This window comes from Onychostoma macrolepis, chromosome 09, assembly GCF_012432095.1.
Source record: "Onychostoma macrolepis isolate SWU-2019 chromosome 09, ASM1243209v1, whole genome shotgun sequence".
NCBI lineage: Eukaryota > Metazoa > Chordata > Actinopteri > Cypriniformes > Cyprinidae > Onychostoma > Onychostoma macrolepis.
This window is the reverse complement of record NC_081163.1, coordinates 20,797,178-20,813,843: the sequence shown is the minus strand read 5'-3', so window position 1 is coordinate 20,813,843 and position 16,666 is coordinate 20,797,178. Positions and strand designations below refer to the sequence as shown.

Genomic DNA, 16,666 nt, shown 5'->3' with positions numbered 1-16,666 from the left:
TATTTTTAATACAGCTCTTATTTGTTTTGTTAAAAGGTTTATAAATGCTGAATGATTATGATTTTTTTTTTGTTCAGGAGTTCCTTGTTTGTCTTGAGTATTTCACTAACACTGTGTAATCTTGAGATGCATCTTTTCACACTTTTCGATTTACAGAAGACAAAATAAGTACAATTTAACCTAGTAAAATTGCAGGTTCTGCAAAGTGTATGTAAACGTAGTAAACTCTGCACATACATCTGTGACTAAGTGAGAAAAAAAAGCGCTTCCATCAGATCATTTACCTTACACCACTGAGGTTACATTCGAGTAAGAAAGATCCGATCAGATCAGGACTGAGTGGTCTGAGATTGTTTACATGGAGATTCACTTTATTACCGAAGTCACAACGCAAAACCTATAAAAGAAAAATTAATTCGTTGAATAAATTTGAAAAGAGGGATTTTTTCTTTCTTTCTATGAATGTGTGCACAGTGAACCTCTACCTCTGCAACACCATTAGTGGACACACTGCACACTTTTCCTCTTTCCCAAACGCCAGTGTTGTTGGCAGCACAGAACATCTCTGCTTCCCAGAGCATCTCCTGTGGCTCTGACTTCGAGAAGAGACTCTTCAGCATGTCATGGATTCTGCAAACATTGCATGCAAAATGGCAGCTTTACGACTGAACACCATCGACTTGACCTAAATGGATGGGTCACTGAAAACAGGACTTTTAGTATTTTGAAAAGTTTGATGTACAATAGGGTTGTGCTGACAGACGATATTGTGTATCGACGAGTTAAAGATATTGCCTGTGGCTGATGCCTTTGATGATAAAGACAATTATTATTATAATAATTATTATTATTATTATTATTATGAGGGCTTATTTGTTCCACCATATTTCTTTCCACATTTTTATAGTGTTGTTTGTTATAACCAATCACACACGATTCTGTTGAGTTTATAAATGCAATGGCCAGAGGCGTTCAGATTAGTCATCGCTGAAACACCAAAGTTTTGTTGTTCAGTGCACGCTCACTGACGGAGTTCAGTGCGCGCTCGCTGACTGAATTCATTTCTCACCAATTCTCTCAGCATAAACTACGTAATCATTTCTATTAAATTGTTATCCTGTTAAATACAAATTCAGTAAAATTAAATATTTTAGAACATCCATATGCTACTTGACTGCAAAGATAGTGTAGTTAATAAATTACACTAACATTAGGCTACTTTTAGCCGTACCCTGGAGTTGGTTCACTCTCTGGCCACGAATCAATGTAAGCAAATAAATTAGCATGATAATATTGTGTATCTGCGATCTTATAGGTTAGCGATAGGACAATATGACTGGAGCATATCGATCAACACTAATGTACAATTATGGACTGAAGAAATCAGGCACCTCTTCAGCTGGCCGTCAAACTGCAGCAGCTGCGCACAGATGTTTCCAGGAGAGGTGACATGTGTCACACGAACTTTGATGTCTTTGACACATGTGGGCAGAATCAGGCTAGGCTTCAGCTCTTCAGAACCAGGAGGAGTCAGAACAACAGACAGAGGCTCTTCAAATGGAGGGTCCCATACTGTCGTCTCCAAGGGCTGGGCGTCTTTAATCTGGCTCCTGATAAAGCAAGAGAAAAATGAATATTGAACACAATGGATTTAGCCTGAAAGAAGCAAGAGGAAGTACAGCAAGAAAGAAAAGAGAAAGACAGAATGAAAGAACGAATGAAATACAGATAGATAGTCCAGATGGTCTCTTTTTCATGACTTACTGTTTACTGGAAACAGCGAGACCATTTCTGACCAGTATCTCTCCAATACTGGCTCCAGTGCAATCATCACCAATCTCATACAGACACACAGGCACCGGTCTAGTGCCAGGCACAAGCTCTGCATAAAAGTGAGAGATTCAAGCAAAGATATACAGTATATCACATTACTCTCCAAATTATGGTTAATAATGATGTCACAATGCACACTTTATTATGGACAATAGATCGTTGTTTAAAGCAGTGATATTTCAGATGCATGTAGGAGTAAACTTACTTTTCGCCACAACAGTGATAAGTTTATGCTCCACAAGTTCCTTGAACACAACACAGGCTTCATCACTCCATGTTTCCTGCGGACTGACCACATCATTCAGACTGCACCACAAGGCCTAAAAACAAATAGACATACAGACTTCTTTAAGTTTGTTATTTATCAGAGGTATCATGCAGATGATTCAGGCGTGTTTTAGAGACCTGCTTTGAAAAACTTGCCACAGTATCAATTTTCACAGCAGTACAGTATCCACATTCAAACTGGTTACACTGCTGGTGGTGCTATGTGGTGCTGTGGGGTAATTTTCTCCACACAATTGCCATGTACTGGCAAGTATTATTCATCAAGACCAATGTGATATTGATGTAGGAACAGTTGTAAAACAGTAAACCTAAACAGTAAACCTAAATCTTACCATTTCTGGCAAAGCAAAGAACTCATCCTTTATCTGTCTCAGATCTTTCACAGACAGAGTCTTTCTGTAGCCAAAGTCCACATACCGAACCTCAACCATCCGACCACCAGGGAAACCTGAAAGATGAACACAGGCAATCCTTTTAACCTTTATACATTGTATATAAAAGCGAGACTGGCTTTCTTTTCTTGTAGGTTCACTTGTTTGATATATTGTACACACATGAACGCACCCATGACTTGAACCCTGCACCATTCTTGGTCATAGCTAGCGACGCAGGCCTGTGAGAGAGAAGGGCAGTAGATCTGGAACTCACTGTTTGCCTGGGGACGACTGTAACAGTCCTGGAGCTTTGAGTGCAACAGCAGGTACTCCATATTTTCAACCTGCATTCAAGGATGTGTAAATCTCATTTTCAGTTAATTACTTTTAATTTCATTTTGACGTTGCAATAAATGTTTTCATACTCACTAGTTGTACATAGAAGTCTGACGGTGTGTTCACATGAGAAACCATAGCATTGGCCTCAACATTGAGTGCAGGGTGAACTGATGGGTAGAAGAGTAGGGGTGCACTGCCAGGGGCGACTATAGGAGAGTAAAATCTGTACAGAAGTCATATAGCAACATTGTTAATGTTAACAAAATAGTAATTTTGTTTTATTCTGTTTTGTGTCATGGTTTACAATGGTTTGCTTCTGAATGAATCCACATTTTGAGCAAATCAGGTGAACCAATGATTCAATGGCCCATTCATAAAGAGATCCATTTACTTAATTCCTGAATATATCAGCCATTTTAACAAATCAAATGTCTCCAAGACTGACTCATTAAGGCATTTTTGTAGCAGTAAAAATAGCGGTTTCCCTGGTAACGCAGTAGACAAAGCAGCACTGTGCTCACAAACTCTGCTTTATCAGGCATTACAGGCATGATGAAACGAAAATGAAAATCACCCAATCACAGCAGATTAGGGTCACGCAAAGGAGGGTTTTGGAAAAATTAATCTTTGAGCGAATCGTTTGGGAGTTGAGCAAATAAGGTAAAATTAAGTGCATATAAGAAAATCTTTTTTTACCTTGCATGCATGTCAACCTGTTGTTGGGGACTCCCAAAACTAAAATATGAACCTTTCATAACCCATATAATAGGGGCACTTTAAAGTCCTATACTGGCAGTTTTAGTTTACTCTCACTCATGTGGTTTCTTTTGCGAAACATAAAAAGATTTCGAACAATGTTGGTCACCACTGACTATGTATAAAAAAATAAATAATCAAATGTTCCAGTTTTTGTTAATCCATTGTAGCTTAAAAATGAGTGTAATAACAATACGATTAATCTGAGATTAGATTAATCACCACGTCATATAATTAACTAAATTAAAAATATTTTCACATGACAGCCCTAACTAATATATAACCTGTACCTTCCTAGCCCATTTATACTAGGTATTCTTCATGTCAAAGAACTAAATAGAACAAATGGAACCTTTTTATCCAGCATACTTTAGGCCATTTGTGGCACTTATTACTTATTTTAGAAATCATGTTCTACCATTTAGCCTCAAAATGCTCTCGAGTTATAGGTTTAATTGTTGAACGCACCGAGAGAGAAAAAAAAAAAAAAAAAAAAACCACTGAAGAAACCCAGATAGAACCAAACAGATGAAGATTTAAAAAAAAAAAAAAAAAAAGGCTGTGGTACTGGGGGCCCCAGATGTGGCAATTACATACCTGGCCAGCTCCATGAACACCAGGTGCTCCCGCAGAGATACCATTGGCGTTTTCTTCAGATCCACTAACAGTGCATCTCCATCCTCACCGAACACCTGCATCTCCACAGCCTCAGATCCCAGCAGGCTCCTCATCTCGTCAGCTGCCTCTAAACTCCACCCCCTCACCTGATAAAAAAAAAAACAAAACAAAAAAAAAAACAGGTCTTGCCAGTTATTGATTATGCCTAGTCACAAGTGATGCTAAAATTCTTCATATTCTCTAATAACATCTATAAACACAAAACTAGATCAGAAACAAATTATTTATGCGCCACTAGATGGCAGCTAAATGCCTGAATATTTCTTTTGAATAAATACAGAACTTTTAACATGTATTTTGGTGCACTCAGCTGCAACACTAATACAGTAAATACATCCACAACTTATACCAAGTCTGCAGGAATAATATCTTTAAGGGAGCATTTGATGGCCAGAGGAGCCCAGCCATTCATTTCAGCCAGAGTAGCAGCATCAGGTCTCCGCAGACACTCATTCAACATGCTTAAACCTCCATCACTGAAGATGCACAAAGAGAAAACATGCATACAGTAAATGAGGGAATTTGCAGTCAGATGCAATGAGCAGATTTACTTGATACATGAGCATGCAAAATATTATGCACACAACTAAGAAATAAAGAGAGCATCTCTGTCTTTAAGTGTTTACATAAGTATACTAGGGGCGTGCAGGGGAGACAGTATTTGTATCTGTAACAGTCACAAAATTATTCATATCTGTATTCAGATAAAACTGGAAGTAGACGGAACTTCGTACAGTTACTGTTATGACTATGGTTTTATAGCTTATCTTTTTTTTCGTAGTTATCACTGAACCAATATGCAGTGTTTAACTAAAATACATATTTTTTTGTGATTATAACATTTAATATCTTCTTACAGTCGGAGCCGATACCCTTGTATAGGCAGTGTTGGGAGTTTGAGTCCCAGCTTGGGGACCTTTCATGATCCAATAAATATTTAAATATCTTCTAATTAAAACAGTAAGGGTTCCTACGCAGTTTAGAAATATGAAAATTTAAGTAATTTCCAGGAAACTAATGGAAAAAGGCAACTACAACACTGCCATTTTATTTGCACGCATTTCATTCAAAGAGTTTACACTCCACAAACTTGTTACTGCGTTGTCATTTTAGAGGTTTATGTAAAACAGCATGCTTTCCTTTGGCTCACCGGTTCCTACGCAGTTTTAAAAAGTATTTCACTCAAGTAATTTGCAGGTCTGGAAAAGTATGAAAAAAAAAGAAAAAAAAAAGAAAAAAAAAGAACAGCGTATGGAAAAATACTTGTTTCAACTATTTGCCCTATTCAGTGTTCTAAAATATAAAATGATTAATTTCTAAAAAATAAATTTATCATACAAGCAGAGAGATTTCATGACAAACATTTAGTGAACGACTCCACTCAAGGCACACATTTTCATAAAGCAGAACTTTAAGAGTCTTTTTGAACTTCAAATGGGCATGTGCCACGCAAACCAGCAAAAGAAAGCAGCAAACATGTAGGCCTAGTAGAAAATGTATCTGTATCCAAGTTAATTATTACCCTACTCTTGAGAGTTTGGATTTTGAGAGACTGAGACGCGCAACGCGGCTGTTTGATCGGTGATTGCGCTGTGCTTATTCCATTCATTTGCGTATAATAACATGGCCTATAAGGTTTAAATCATTGCCTTTTAAATCTACACAAATAATAGAACGTGTATGATATATTATTTTAGTTGATATTACTCTTGCTAAGCAATGCGGTGTTTGATTTGTGCCCTTTTCATTCATCAAGTTTACATTCATTCACTTCACACACTCATTATTGCGTGACTTAGAGGTTTGTGTAAAACATTGTGCTGATCCCCTGGCTCACCCGTTACCTAGCAAACACCAGACTGGGCCAGCTTCAGCCGAATATTCGAGCAGAATTATTTGTTTTTGAAGCCAATATCCGTGCCTTTCTGAATAAGGGATTTGGTGTCGGGCACACCCCTAATGTATACATTATTTCTCACCTTGGAATTGAAATGCCCTTGGAGAAGCCAAAGTCCTGGAAGTAGACACACAGACGAGTGACTTCTGATGCAAGGCATTTGGTCACACTCTGGAAACACTCTTTCTGAAAGAGCTCAGTCACTGTTACCCTACACCACATATCCTCCTTCCAATAGATAAAGAGCATAGAGCCTGTGCACACAGACATACAAACAATCAGATAGCCACATCTTAAAGTTTATCTTTTGATCTTCTTTAGAAAGCATTGTCTGTAAGTTTACTTATGCTCATTCATTTTCTATGATGTGCATAGGAGACGTTAACAAAAAATAAAGAGATAAAATCTTACTGACTCCAAACTTCCAAATGTTAGTTTTAGTCAACTAAATTAATATTGAGTGATGAAATAACACTGTCAAATAAGAGACCGTCATTAACATGCATATACCCATCTTGATTTCATCACTGAACGTGAAGAGGCTACTGTCTCCTGAGCAGAATTCGTTGACCTTTTTGGTCAACTTGAGGCCTGACTTCTGTTCCATCATATAGCGTACATAGAAATGTCCAGGGTTCACAATGTGAGTCGCGATAACATAGTGCACCACTACAAAAAAAAATTTAAATACATAAATATAAAAAACAGAAAGTGCACTTGAATAACACAAGGAACAAGGGAGCTGTCTTATTAGTTCATTCAGGAGATTAACCTACAAATAACCCACATACATTTAGGCTGTGGAGTTACGGGCCTATCAAAATGCTGCCTGCGATGTCTTCTAAGTGCTTTGTGTCGTTCATTGCGCCTTGGTTCAGGTCCTGGGGAACTATGAGCTAAAAACACATGAGCTCAACATATTACACAAGAACATAATTAGATTATTTGATATGTTTGTATTAGGGCTGTCAAGTGACTTATTTTTAGTCACATTCACACAGAAAAATTATTCACATCAGTATGATTCCCCCCAACCCTCCCAACTCTGCATACACACACCTATTTCCACTATCTCTGAAGAAGTGTCTGTGTCTTCCATTATTTCCTCTATGAAATTGGGCCTGCGTGTGCTTTTCTTTTTGGGAATGGGGTCTGCATTTCCTCTAACAGACTGACTGGTGCTGTCCCAGACCTCCACACCACTCTTCACGACGTGTTGGAGAGGCTCCACTGTAACTTCTAAAATACTGTCATCATAATAAAATGAACAAAAATCAGATTACAAAGGTTTTCAATTCAATAGAGCACTTTGCAGGGGTTTAAAGCAAAAAAAGAAACAATCCTGAGCTTTTCGTGGGGGGGGATGGGGCATGCAAATACTGTGGCAGCTTTAACATTTTAAAGGATATTATGGCAAAGTTATTGCTTTCCTTATTCAAACTGATTTATGTTTCAAGAATATATGTTTGACCTGAAGAATGAAAGCTGTATCATACACTTGGAAAGTTATGAGCTATATCATACTCGTAGACACAAGGGGTGTGACAACACATTTGGCTCACGAGATGAGACAAAATACAGATACTTGGTTCACTAGAACAAGACATTATTTTAATACTATTTTTAAGAAATTTTCATTGACAATATTTGTCTTAATTACAAAAAGTAAAACAATGCAGTTGTATTTTGAAATATTTTAACTTATCTAGGGCTGTAACTAATGATTATTTTGACAACCGAGTAATCTGATATTTTTAGTAACACAAATACACAAGAACAGAAAATAGAAAGTAAAAACCAGGCTTTAGTATGACTATTTATATATAAACTAACGATGAGGCAATAATAATAATTGGCTCAAATAAAATATCAAAACCAAGCACATGGTTTTATTGAACAACACTTAAAATACATGATGTTTCACTTTACAGCGTGATTAAACAATGTTTAAAATCCATTAAATTTTAATATTTGGCCACATGCAAACTCAAACTTTATTTTGAAATCGCGATGTAAATGGCATAAATAGGTTGATGTATTCTCCTGTGTTGGTAAAGGTTTATAAATGATTTACATTACAAATCTAGTGAGATAATGAACAGCGTTTTCCCAGATGAACATTAAGCAATTCAAATTCACAGCATATACAGAGGAAGAGTTTAGCCCCTTTCACACAGTCTTTACTGGTAAATTACCATTAAGAGATCATGTGTGAACAGGACCTTTTCATCCCGGTAAATTTGTTCTGGCAATCATATCGTTCTTATGGAGATCATGTGATTACTCTGAGCTGTTTGCAAAGCTCCGCTGCTTTTTAATTAGTTTTTCTATGTAAATACGCGCTAGATGGACATCTTTGACCATTGTGCCTCGCAGCTTTTTGTCGCGCTTCTCCATTCATCAGGGCTGCGACTCTGCAATGGGATACTGTTATGTGCGTCTCGTGTTTATAAGAGCAAAAAGTTCTGATTGGCTAGTAATGTTAGTTTGGTTGAGAATGAAAGCTGTGCTCCTTTCATACCATTGGTAGGCGAAAAGTGGACTCGAAAGTGGTATCAACAAGTTGTTTTGTTTTTTTCGCAGCCAAACGCTGCATGCCAGAGATCCAGCACGGTGCCAGAGAACTTTAAGGACGGACATTGTATAAACACTTACCAGTCATCAGTGTCATCTGTAATTTTAAGACAGTTTCTCAAACTGTCAACAAGACTGTCCATTTGAAAATTGCAGCTATATATAAAATACAAAATGAGAATTTAAATTTTAGTATGCAAGTAAAAACAACAGAGCGGTGTGCATCCATTGTTGTGACAATATTATTTGCATTCTGAAGCTCTTATACTAATTGGTCCCCTACCTGAGTCCTGACCGCAATGACATAGAGCTCATGTCGTATGATTTAGCATCCACTGGAATGTGTAGTGTCTCCAAAATCTGAAAACAATTAAAACAAAGCAAAAACGGAGGAGAAAATACATGATACTTTGAACATTTCTTATTTTGAGATGTAAACACAAATATATGATATAAATGTAAAGTATCTGATGGAAATATTTGATGCTGACTACCAATAAAAAAAAAAAAAGAAAAAAAAAAAAGGAAATTCATTTCTAAATTTCTAATTTCTTTGTTGTTGATGACGGTAAAGTGTATAAATCACTATATCAGTTCACATCTAGATACGCTTGCAAATCATTCAACAAGAAATAAAGTTTCATATCTAGTAGAAAGGATTTGCCTTTGTTGAATTTGTAATTGAAATCTCATTATTGCAATAATTCTGCCACAGCATGAATGCAACCATTATCTTACTAATTTGTAAACACTATTCCTTTCCTAAGATTTAAATCGAGTTAAGTAAACTTAATAAACTGAGTCATTTTCATGTTATCGGAGTTTTCTCCAAACAGACCATTTAACATTATGCAGAACACTATATGGAATCTACTACAGCGTTACCTTGTCTAGGTTGCAATAGGCCTCCAGAGAAGGAACCTGTCGGACATGCCGAGCTTTCTGGATGGCTGTTTGCAGCTCCTTTATTCTCTCTTCTATTCTCTTACATTCCCTCCGACCGTCCGTGAAGAGTAGATCCACATCACTCAATTTTGACACCAACATACTCCGCCTGCAAATTCCACAGTCTGAAGATACCTTCAAAAATATCTACAAGACACCAGACAGGGCTCCAGACAAAAATAAAAAATAAAAAAAATCGAGTAAGGAGACATTGGCTCCTAGAAGAAAAAAAAAAAAAACGTAGGTGCCAAATAATTTTTTTAGGTGCCACAGAATAAATGCGTTTTGTTTGTTTATTTTTAACATTTCAATCATACGGTCATGTGTTTGTCTAATTTTTTCTTGACTTTATCAGCATTTTAATCCATCTTGTAGATGACCTGGGAACTAAGGTTCAATAATTAAAGAGGGAACTAAATGTCTTTTCCAACTTAAAATATACGGTCACAAAGAATTGTTTATTACACAGAATCTGTACCAATATCATGGACCATAAGCATCACTTGGCCATTGAGTGTACACTTAAATAATTTAAATTTAATAAAATTTAAGTTAGTCCAACTTAAAATAAAAAGTGAACACATTTTCAAACTGTTATTTGTCAGTGTAACTCAGAATAGTCAAGTTCACTTAATGTATTTCTTTAATTATGCCTTAAGTTTATTTACTTTAAAAAAAAAAAAAAAAAAAAAACTGAGGAAACCCGTTGCTTTAAAATTAAGAAAAGTCAATGATCGCTTTTTACAGTGTTAGTTTGCGCTCCTCATTGCATCCTATAGAAATGTTGTCATCTCTCACACATCCAGTCGGTTTTTCTTCATTAGTAACATTCAATTTTATAGGACACGTTGAATTTTATCTTTAGCTTGCATTTATCATGTAGACAACAGGTTAAGTAAAAATATTAATATGCAATAGCAAAATGCTCCTCTTTATAGTTATTTTTCTAGCTGACTGATGAGCTTATGGACACCGAATAGTTATTCTGAGGTAAATGTATTGTTACATGGCATTTCGGCAGAGATGAGGACTGTTTGAAACTTTTTTTTCCACTAAAACTTTGATGCGCATTGTCAAGATGTGATCGCAAAACAATCAGGGAAAAAATAAAAATTTAAGTCATAACATGTAAATATACCTACATAGTAGGGGTGCAACGATAAAATGGATTAATCTAATGCATCGCAATTCTCTCTGAAATCGATTCTGAGCTTAGTTTTAACAGCAGATGGAACGGCAAGCAACAGCTTGCTTTCAGTTGCTTACACACCACTTAAAATAATCATTCATAGTTCAAAAAGACTGAAGTGAATTACAAGAGTGTTCACAGTGGGTTGCGTTTACATTAATCTTGCGTCATAAAAGCAGAGGTGCAAGTACATTTAAAAGTGCTGCATGTAGGATTTTGACTCTACTAAAGCATAAAAATACCCTAATATGTTTGCAGATATTTAAGAAACATGCTAAATGAACATACTTGTTTATCTGAAAAACAACGCTACAGTCAGTTATTCTCCTTTGAAAATGTGCATTCCGGCCCGGAATGTCTGTGCTTGTTATGGTTTGTGAAACCCGCCCACTGCAGTTTACCCAATTGAATTTTGCCACCACGGGTTGCCAGTTGGTTGAAAACACAGCGTATTTAATTGTATTCATCCTCATGTGCGCTCGTTCCTGTTGGTGTAGTTAATCTGGCAACCTGCGTGTGCGTCAAGTCTGAGGAGGAGGGGCCGGGTGAAAAAAACCATCTCCAATATTTAGAATTTGGACTGTAATACCTAGTTCAACCACTCGGTGTTAAGCCGGGCTCACACTGTGCGATTTTTAAAAGTCCTTTAGGATTGTACTTGTCAGACTGTACGAACATGATGATTATGTCACACTATGGGATCTCAGTTGTCATTAATGTCAGACTGTACGACAGTCAAGACGAGTTAAAAACGGGTGCGCGCAAGAAAACTTATCCAAAGTTTTACATTATCAACCCATACACGTCCAGTGACTGCGAACTGCATTGCACGCGGCACCGAAATGTTGGCTGTCATGAAAAGTATATGAACGGCGGCAATACCGGCGTGTTTAAGAATAGTGTATGTATTCATACACACGCACATGAAAACAGCGGCGCAACCAGCGTTTATATAAAAAAAGAAACATATCAGATGAATTCGGTGAGCGGAGGACGGGAGCGCCGGAGTTTATAGCTGATAGAATAATTCTCAAGCATTAATTCTGCTCATAGCTTGCCTTGAAAAACGGAGACAGTTTGATATTCGTCGCAGGGGTAGTCACACTGCAGGACTGTGCGCCAAATCTTCTGACACTGCCAGAATTTCGTCGGAGGTGAAATTTGATCGCAACAGCCATTAATCGGCTGTCGGTGAACATGTCAAACCAGTGATCAAAGACTACGGATTTTAGCCTAGGATCATAGGAATCTTTTAGGATTTTCAAAATTTGTCCCAGACGACCAAATCGTGGCCAAAATCCTACATACAGCACCTTTAACAACTGCACTGAACGCACAAGCGGTCTTCATGAGCATTTGAGTGCAGTTAAAAACTAGCCTAGAGCGCCATCTGCTGTTAAAAACTAAAGTACAGAATCGATTCAAGGGAGAATTGCAGTGCATAAGGGAAAAAAAAATAAAAAGATATATATAAGAATCAATCTGTTAATTGATTTATCGTTACACCCCTACTACATAGTCACCAGTGGCGACCTCACCAAAAACTTCACTCACAAATTATTATTTTTGGTCACAAATGCGACCGGTTTAGTCGCAGTCTGGAGCCCTGCCACAGAATAGTTCATCTCAGTTTGTGCCTCCAAACTGTCCACGTACCTTTTCTGCAGAATACCCTTTGCTTTCTCAACAGCCTCATCAATTTCTCTGATTATTCGAGTTCTCTCTTTCCTCAGTTGAGCATGAATACCACTGGAAAGAGTCTTAAATCACACACAAAACAGCAATTTCACATATACTGTTGAAGAGGCATCAAGTAATCATGAAATCAAAATGGACAATTCCTTTAAAAAAAAAAAAAAAAAAAGTCAGTTTTAAATAAACAATCTCTAACCGTCATTTCTTTTTCCTCATCTTTCATAAAACATTGTTTCCTCACAGCAACATCTCCTTAAAAAAAAAAAAAAAAAAAAACTACCCGTGCAAATGATTCCTACATAAGAACACATTTCTACGCAAGACTACATATAAGATTGTTCTGTTTTTCATTGTACCTTGTGAAGTTTATCAAGTTGACTGAGGTTTTCTGTTGCTTTCCCAAGAGCTTCATCCAACACTTTAACAACATCTGGCCTCTACATAAACAAACAAACATACACTTTCATTACTGAGCTCTTATCTTGTTCTGAGAATATTAAGGGAATCTGATCTTAAAGAAAAGATGATACTAGATAACAGTTCAGAGTCATACAAGTAGAAAGTGTCTGTACCCCTTCAATATTCTCCTGTGTGTGGACGGCTGCCGATGACGGTGGGCTCTTAAACCTTTGAGATTTACACCTGTCTCCAGAGTGCCTGCTGACAGTAACCCTTATTTTCCAATTTTAACTTATTGAACAATGTTTCATTAAAAAACGGTTCTAGAGTCTAATGTTTAAAAATATACTTGTTTAAGACTAAAACTGCATGTTGCTGAATACCCTTTCTTTGTGTTCATCCGTGCTGTATAGATGAGGCCAATGATTCTGCTGTCCACCTCCAAACCATCAACTTCTTCCTCAATTCTGGTGTCCATCTATATTAAAAAACAAACAAAATCATCATCATCATCATCACCAATCTGAATAATCCCACTTCACAGGAGAGGTTAATAAAGATCAACAGGACTACAAACCAGTGCTTGAAATTGGGGAATCTGCTCCTGTGAGGCTAATTTCAGTGGTTTCTTGTAAAAACAAAATAAGTAAGTCCCTTACTTGTACAAAAATGGAGACTAACAAAATGGGGGACGAGGAAGCTTCTTACAGACTTTATTGGTCATTTCAAAAGGCCTTTTGTACTGCTTACAAATTGGAAAAAAAAAAAAAAAAGCGCTTGCTAACACATTTTTTATTAGTACCATTTTAAATGTAAAAAAAATACAGTCTCACACACCCACATCTTTACCTGCAACGGATAAGTCTACTATGAACTCCAAAAAGTACAAACATTGTAAAAATCCCAAACACTACTCAAACTTATGAAATTTTATTAGTCAACTGACTGAAATGTTGCTAATAAAATTACATTATAATAACTGTAAATATTAAAAAAAAGGTAAAGTCATCAAAACTGACTTGTCATATTAAAATTAGGGATATTTGGTATGATGAGGATATACAGTTTATTGCTGTGACAATATTGTTTATATTGCAGTATATAAATATCAGTGGCGAAGTCAGAGGTGTATCCAGGGTGACACTGGACCCCTGACATCTGATCGGCCACCCTGGGTGCCACCCCAATAATTAATATGCTACCATTTCATTCTCTTTGTTTAATTGTACTGAAAAAAGCATTTATTTTAGCCTCGAACTCAAGGATACGACACGTTTGGTGTTCTGCATCGCACTTCATCTCGTCCATTTCCAGCTTCTACGCGATCTCATGCCACATGTTTTCTTACGGAGTGAAAAATATCGCAGAGAGGACAAAGACAACGAGCTGATAGACAAGACAGAGCAGGTCACTTTTGATAATAGGAAACAAAGATTTATTCATTAAGAATTTAAAACGATAAATTCCGTTTGCACTCTTTAGTGGCGTGATGGTTCATGCGTGCTCCCGCTTTGCCTCAAGTTCAAGCGAAGCAGGAGTGCATTCTAATTAGCATCAAATAAACATTGAATGAATGTCCGATCCACGTTAAATGATATACTACAACTTACTAAATATAGTAAGAGAGTGTTAGTCTCATGTAATCACTCAATGAGTGTTTCAACCACTGAAAGACAGCACCTTGAAAACGCTAGCCGCGTTTCCACTGTCGGGCTAAAAGCGGGCCAGCTGGGGCTAGAAGAGTGGTTATGAATAAAGGCGGAGTTTCTCTGCGTCTGGAGAGCGCCGCGGATCATTTCATATATTTAACAGTAATAACACCAGCATTAAAGAGTTTTAAAATAATTTTAGCTCAAAACTCACTTTCAAACAGCAGCAAGTGTTTGAAATAACTTCTGTTTGAGATCCGATGTGGATTATGATCACCATACAAGGCAGAAATACGTATAAGTGATGCAAAAAACTATGCACGCTAGCCATTACCATAGTAAACATGGTAAAAAAAGACTACTTAAAGAAATAAGATGTCAGCTTCTCATTCAGGCTATCACAATCATGTATTTATTTAGTAACATTTTATCATCTCGAGACTTTAGCTCCGCGTATGTCAAAAAACAATTTCATAATGTTTTTTGTTCAGGAGCTCCATCTGCTACTCAGGTCGTATTTTTGATGAAAAAAAAATAAAATAAAAATACAGAAATGATCATTCTTTCTAAATGTGACGTATACTATGACTAACTTAGCCTACAAATAAAGAGAAACAGACTCGACTGAAAGTAGGCTGTGTGTCCTCTTTCTTTTGTGAAATAGGGGTTCATACCGCTTTATTTCTGTGTGACTATAATTTTCAGTCCTGATTAATTCATTATGATCAATGCATCACTTATTATTGTAAAACATTGATGCTTTTGGATTTAACAAAACATGCAAACAAAGGCCGCTTTTATCATTTTCGTTTTGTGATTGCGCTAGTTCCAGTGTGCGACTTATTTCTGATTAATTTTCTGATAAATCATCTTTTTGTTGGTGAAATGATGGGGTAGCGTGACGTTGTTCCTGAGAGGCGTGTAAAGGGCAGGTTTTAGTGAAGCGCAGCGGAGCTTTTGGCCCGACGGTGGAAACCCATCTTGATTTTGGGCTCAGTGCTACAGGTCCGAGGCTATCAGCCCTGCCCGGCCCGTTTAAAGCACTGGCCCGACAGTGGAAAGCGGCTACTGTCACATGGCAGAAAATTAATTTCATTATTATATTTAATAAAAGTGTATACAGTGGTGGCTAAAATTATTAGAACACTAGTATTTTCACCAGCTAAAAAATGGTTTTAAGTCCGTTATTTCCATCTTTTGCTGTAGTGTGTCAGTAGGAAACAACGGTTTACTAGGGATGCTCCGATCGATCGGCCGATAATCACATTTTATGACTCGATTGGTACTCATACATTTGGCTGATCTCACGTACCGATCACACTATTTTGAAGAATGTGGGTAACCAAACAATTGCTGGTCCACAGTGACTACCATAGTATTTTTTTCCTTCTATCAAATTCAGTGTGGACCAGCAACTGTTTGGTAACCCATTCTTCAAAATATCTTCTTTTGTGTTCAGCACAAGAAAGAAATTAATACAGGTTTGGAACAACATGTGAGAGTAAATAAATGACAGAAATTAAATTTTAGGGTGAACTATCCCTTTTAATGACAGTCGGCAGCATGTTTAGTTCCCTTTAACACCTGCACGCATCTAATATTCAAGCACGCATCTATTTGTCTGAACTGTTTACCTTCATTTTAGACATAACCAACTAAGTCTATACATAAACCTTGTGTGTCTTGACAGTATTAGCCCAAAAGATAACTTGGTTCAGTAATCAGGCGCTGTTAGACAGGCTTTTTAGTGCGCGCTTCAGGTGTAGGGGCTCAGAAAAAGCGCATGTCAGACCAGCACGTGAATGAAACGTTTAACCGGCAAGGCTTTTAAAAAACACGCAAATAATGTACTTTTGAGATTGCAAATAAGTGCAGTGTCCCGTGAGTAACTCTACCATTGAGTTAACACTGATGTGAATGTATGCGGCGTTGTACAGTATATTGATACGGTGGCACCAGAACTGTAATAGAATGTTGATAGAATGTGCGCTGTAGCAAAACCACGATATTTCTTCAAAAGCAGATCTTGGAGACATTTTTATCGTCCACG

The 16,666-nt window shown here is 37.1% G+C and overlaps 1 protein-coding gene across 5 annotated transcripts in view; it reads right to left on the bottom strand.

The window, feature by feature from the left end:
* rnf17 (ring finger protein 17) overlaps nucleotides 1-16,666 on the bottom strand; it is a 28,440-nt gene that overhangs the window by 7,440 nt on the left and 4,334 nt on the right. For 2 of the 5 annotated variants that reach the window (XM_058787629.1, XM_058787633.1), the window contains exons 3-23: nucleotides 13,351-13,445; nucleotides 13,141-13,240; nucleotides 12,925-13,005; nucleotides 12,530-12,633; nucleotides 9,625-9,793; nucleotides 9,023-9,099; nucleotides 8,821-8,895; nucleotides 7,225-7,412; nucleotides 6,957-7,061; nucleotides 6,676-6,834; nucleotides 6,248-6,419; nucleotides 4,618-4,744; nucleotides 4,188-4,354; nucleotides 2,925-3,057; nucleotides 2,686-2,839; nucleotides 2,454-2,569; nucleotides 2,039-2,153; nucleotides 1,765-1,882; nucleotides 1,392-1,610; nucleotides 486-630; nucleotides 285-397 (exon numbers count right to left, since the gene is read on the bottom strand). In XM_058787629.1, coding sequence (XP_058643612.1) covers nucleotides 285-397; nucleotides 486-630; nucleotides 1,392-1,610; nucleotides 1,765-1,882; nucleotides 2,039-2,153; nucleotides 2,454-2,569; nucleotides 2,686-2,839; nucleotides 2,925-3,057; nucleotides 4,188-4,354; nucleotides 4,618-4,744; nucleotides 6,248-6,419; nucleotides 6,676-6,834; nucleotides 6,957-7,061; nucleotides 7,225-7,412; nucleotides 8,821-8,895; nucleotides 9,023-9,099; nucleotides 9,625-9,793; nucleotides 12,530-12,633; nucleotides 12,925-13,005; nucleotides 13,141-13,240; nucleotides 13,351-13,445 — 2,732 coding nt within the window. The remainder of the gene's footprint in view (nucleotides 1-284; nucleotides 398-485; nucleotides 631-1,391; nucleotides 1,611-1,764; nucleotides 1,883-2,038; nucleotides 2,154-2,453; nucleotides 2,570-2,685; nucleotides 2,840-2,924; nucleotides 3,058-4,187; nucleotides 4,355-4,617; nucleotides 4,745-6,247; nucleotides 6,420-6,675; nucleotides 6,835-6,956; nucleotides 7,062-7,224; nucleotides 7,413-8,820; nucleotides 8,896-9,022; nucleotides 9,100-9,624; nucleotides 9,794-12,529; nucleotides 12,634-12,924; nucleotides 13,006-13,140; nucleotides 13,241-13,350; nucleotides 13,446-16,666) is intronic. The other 3 variants (XM_058787632.1, XM_058787630.1, XM_058787631.1) reach the window with 3 other exon arrangements.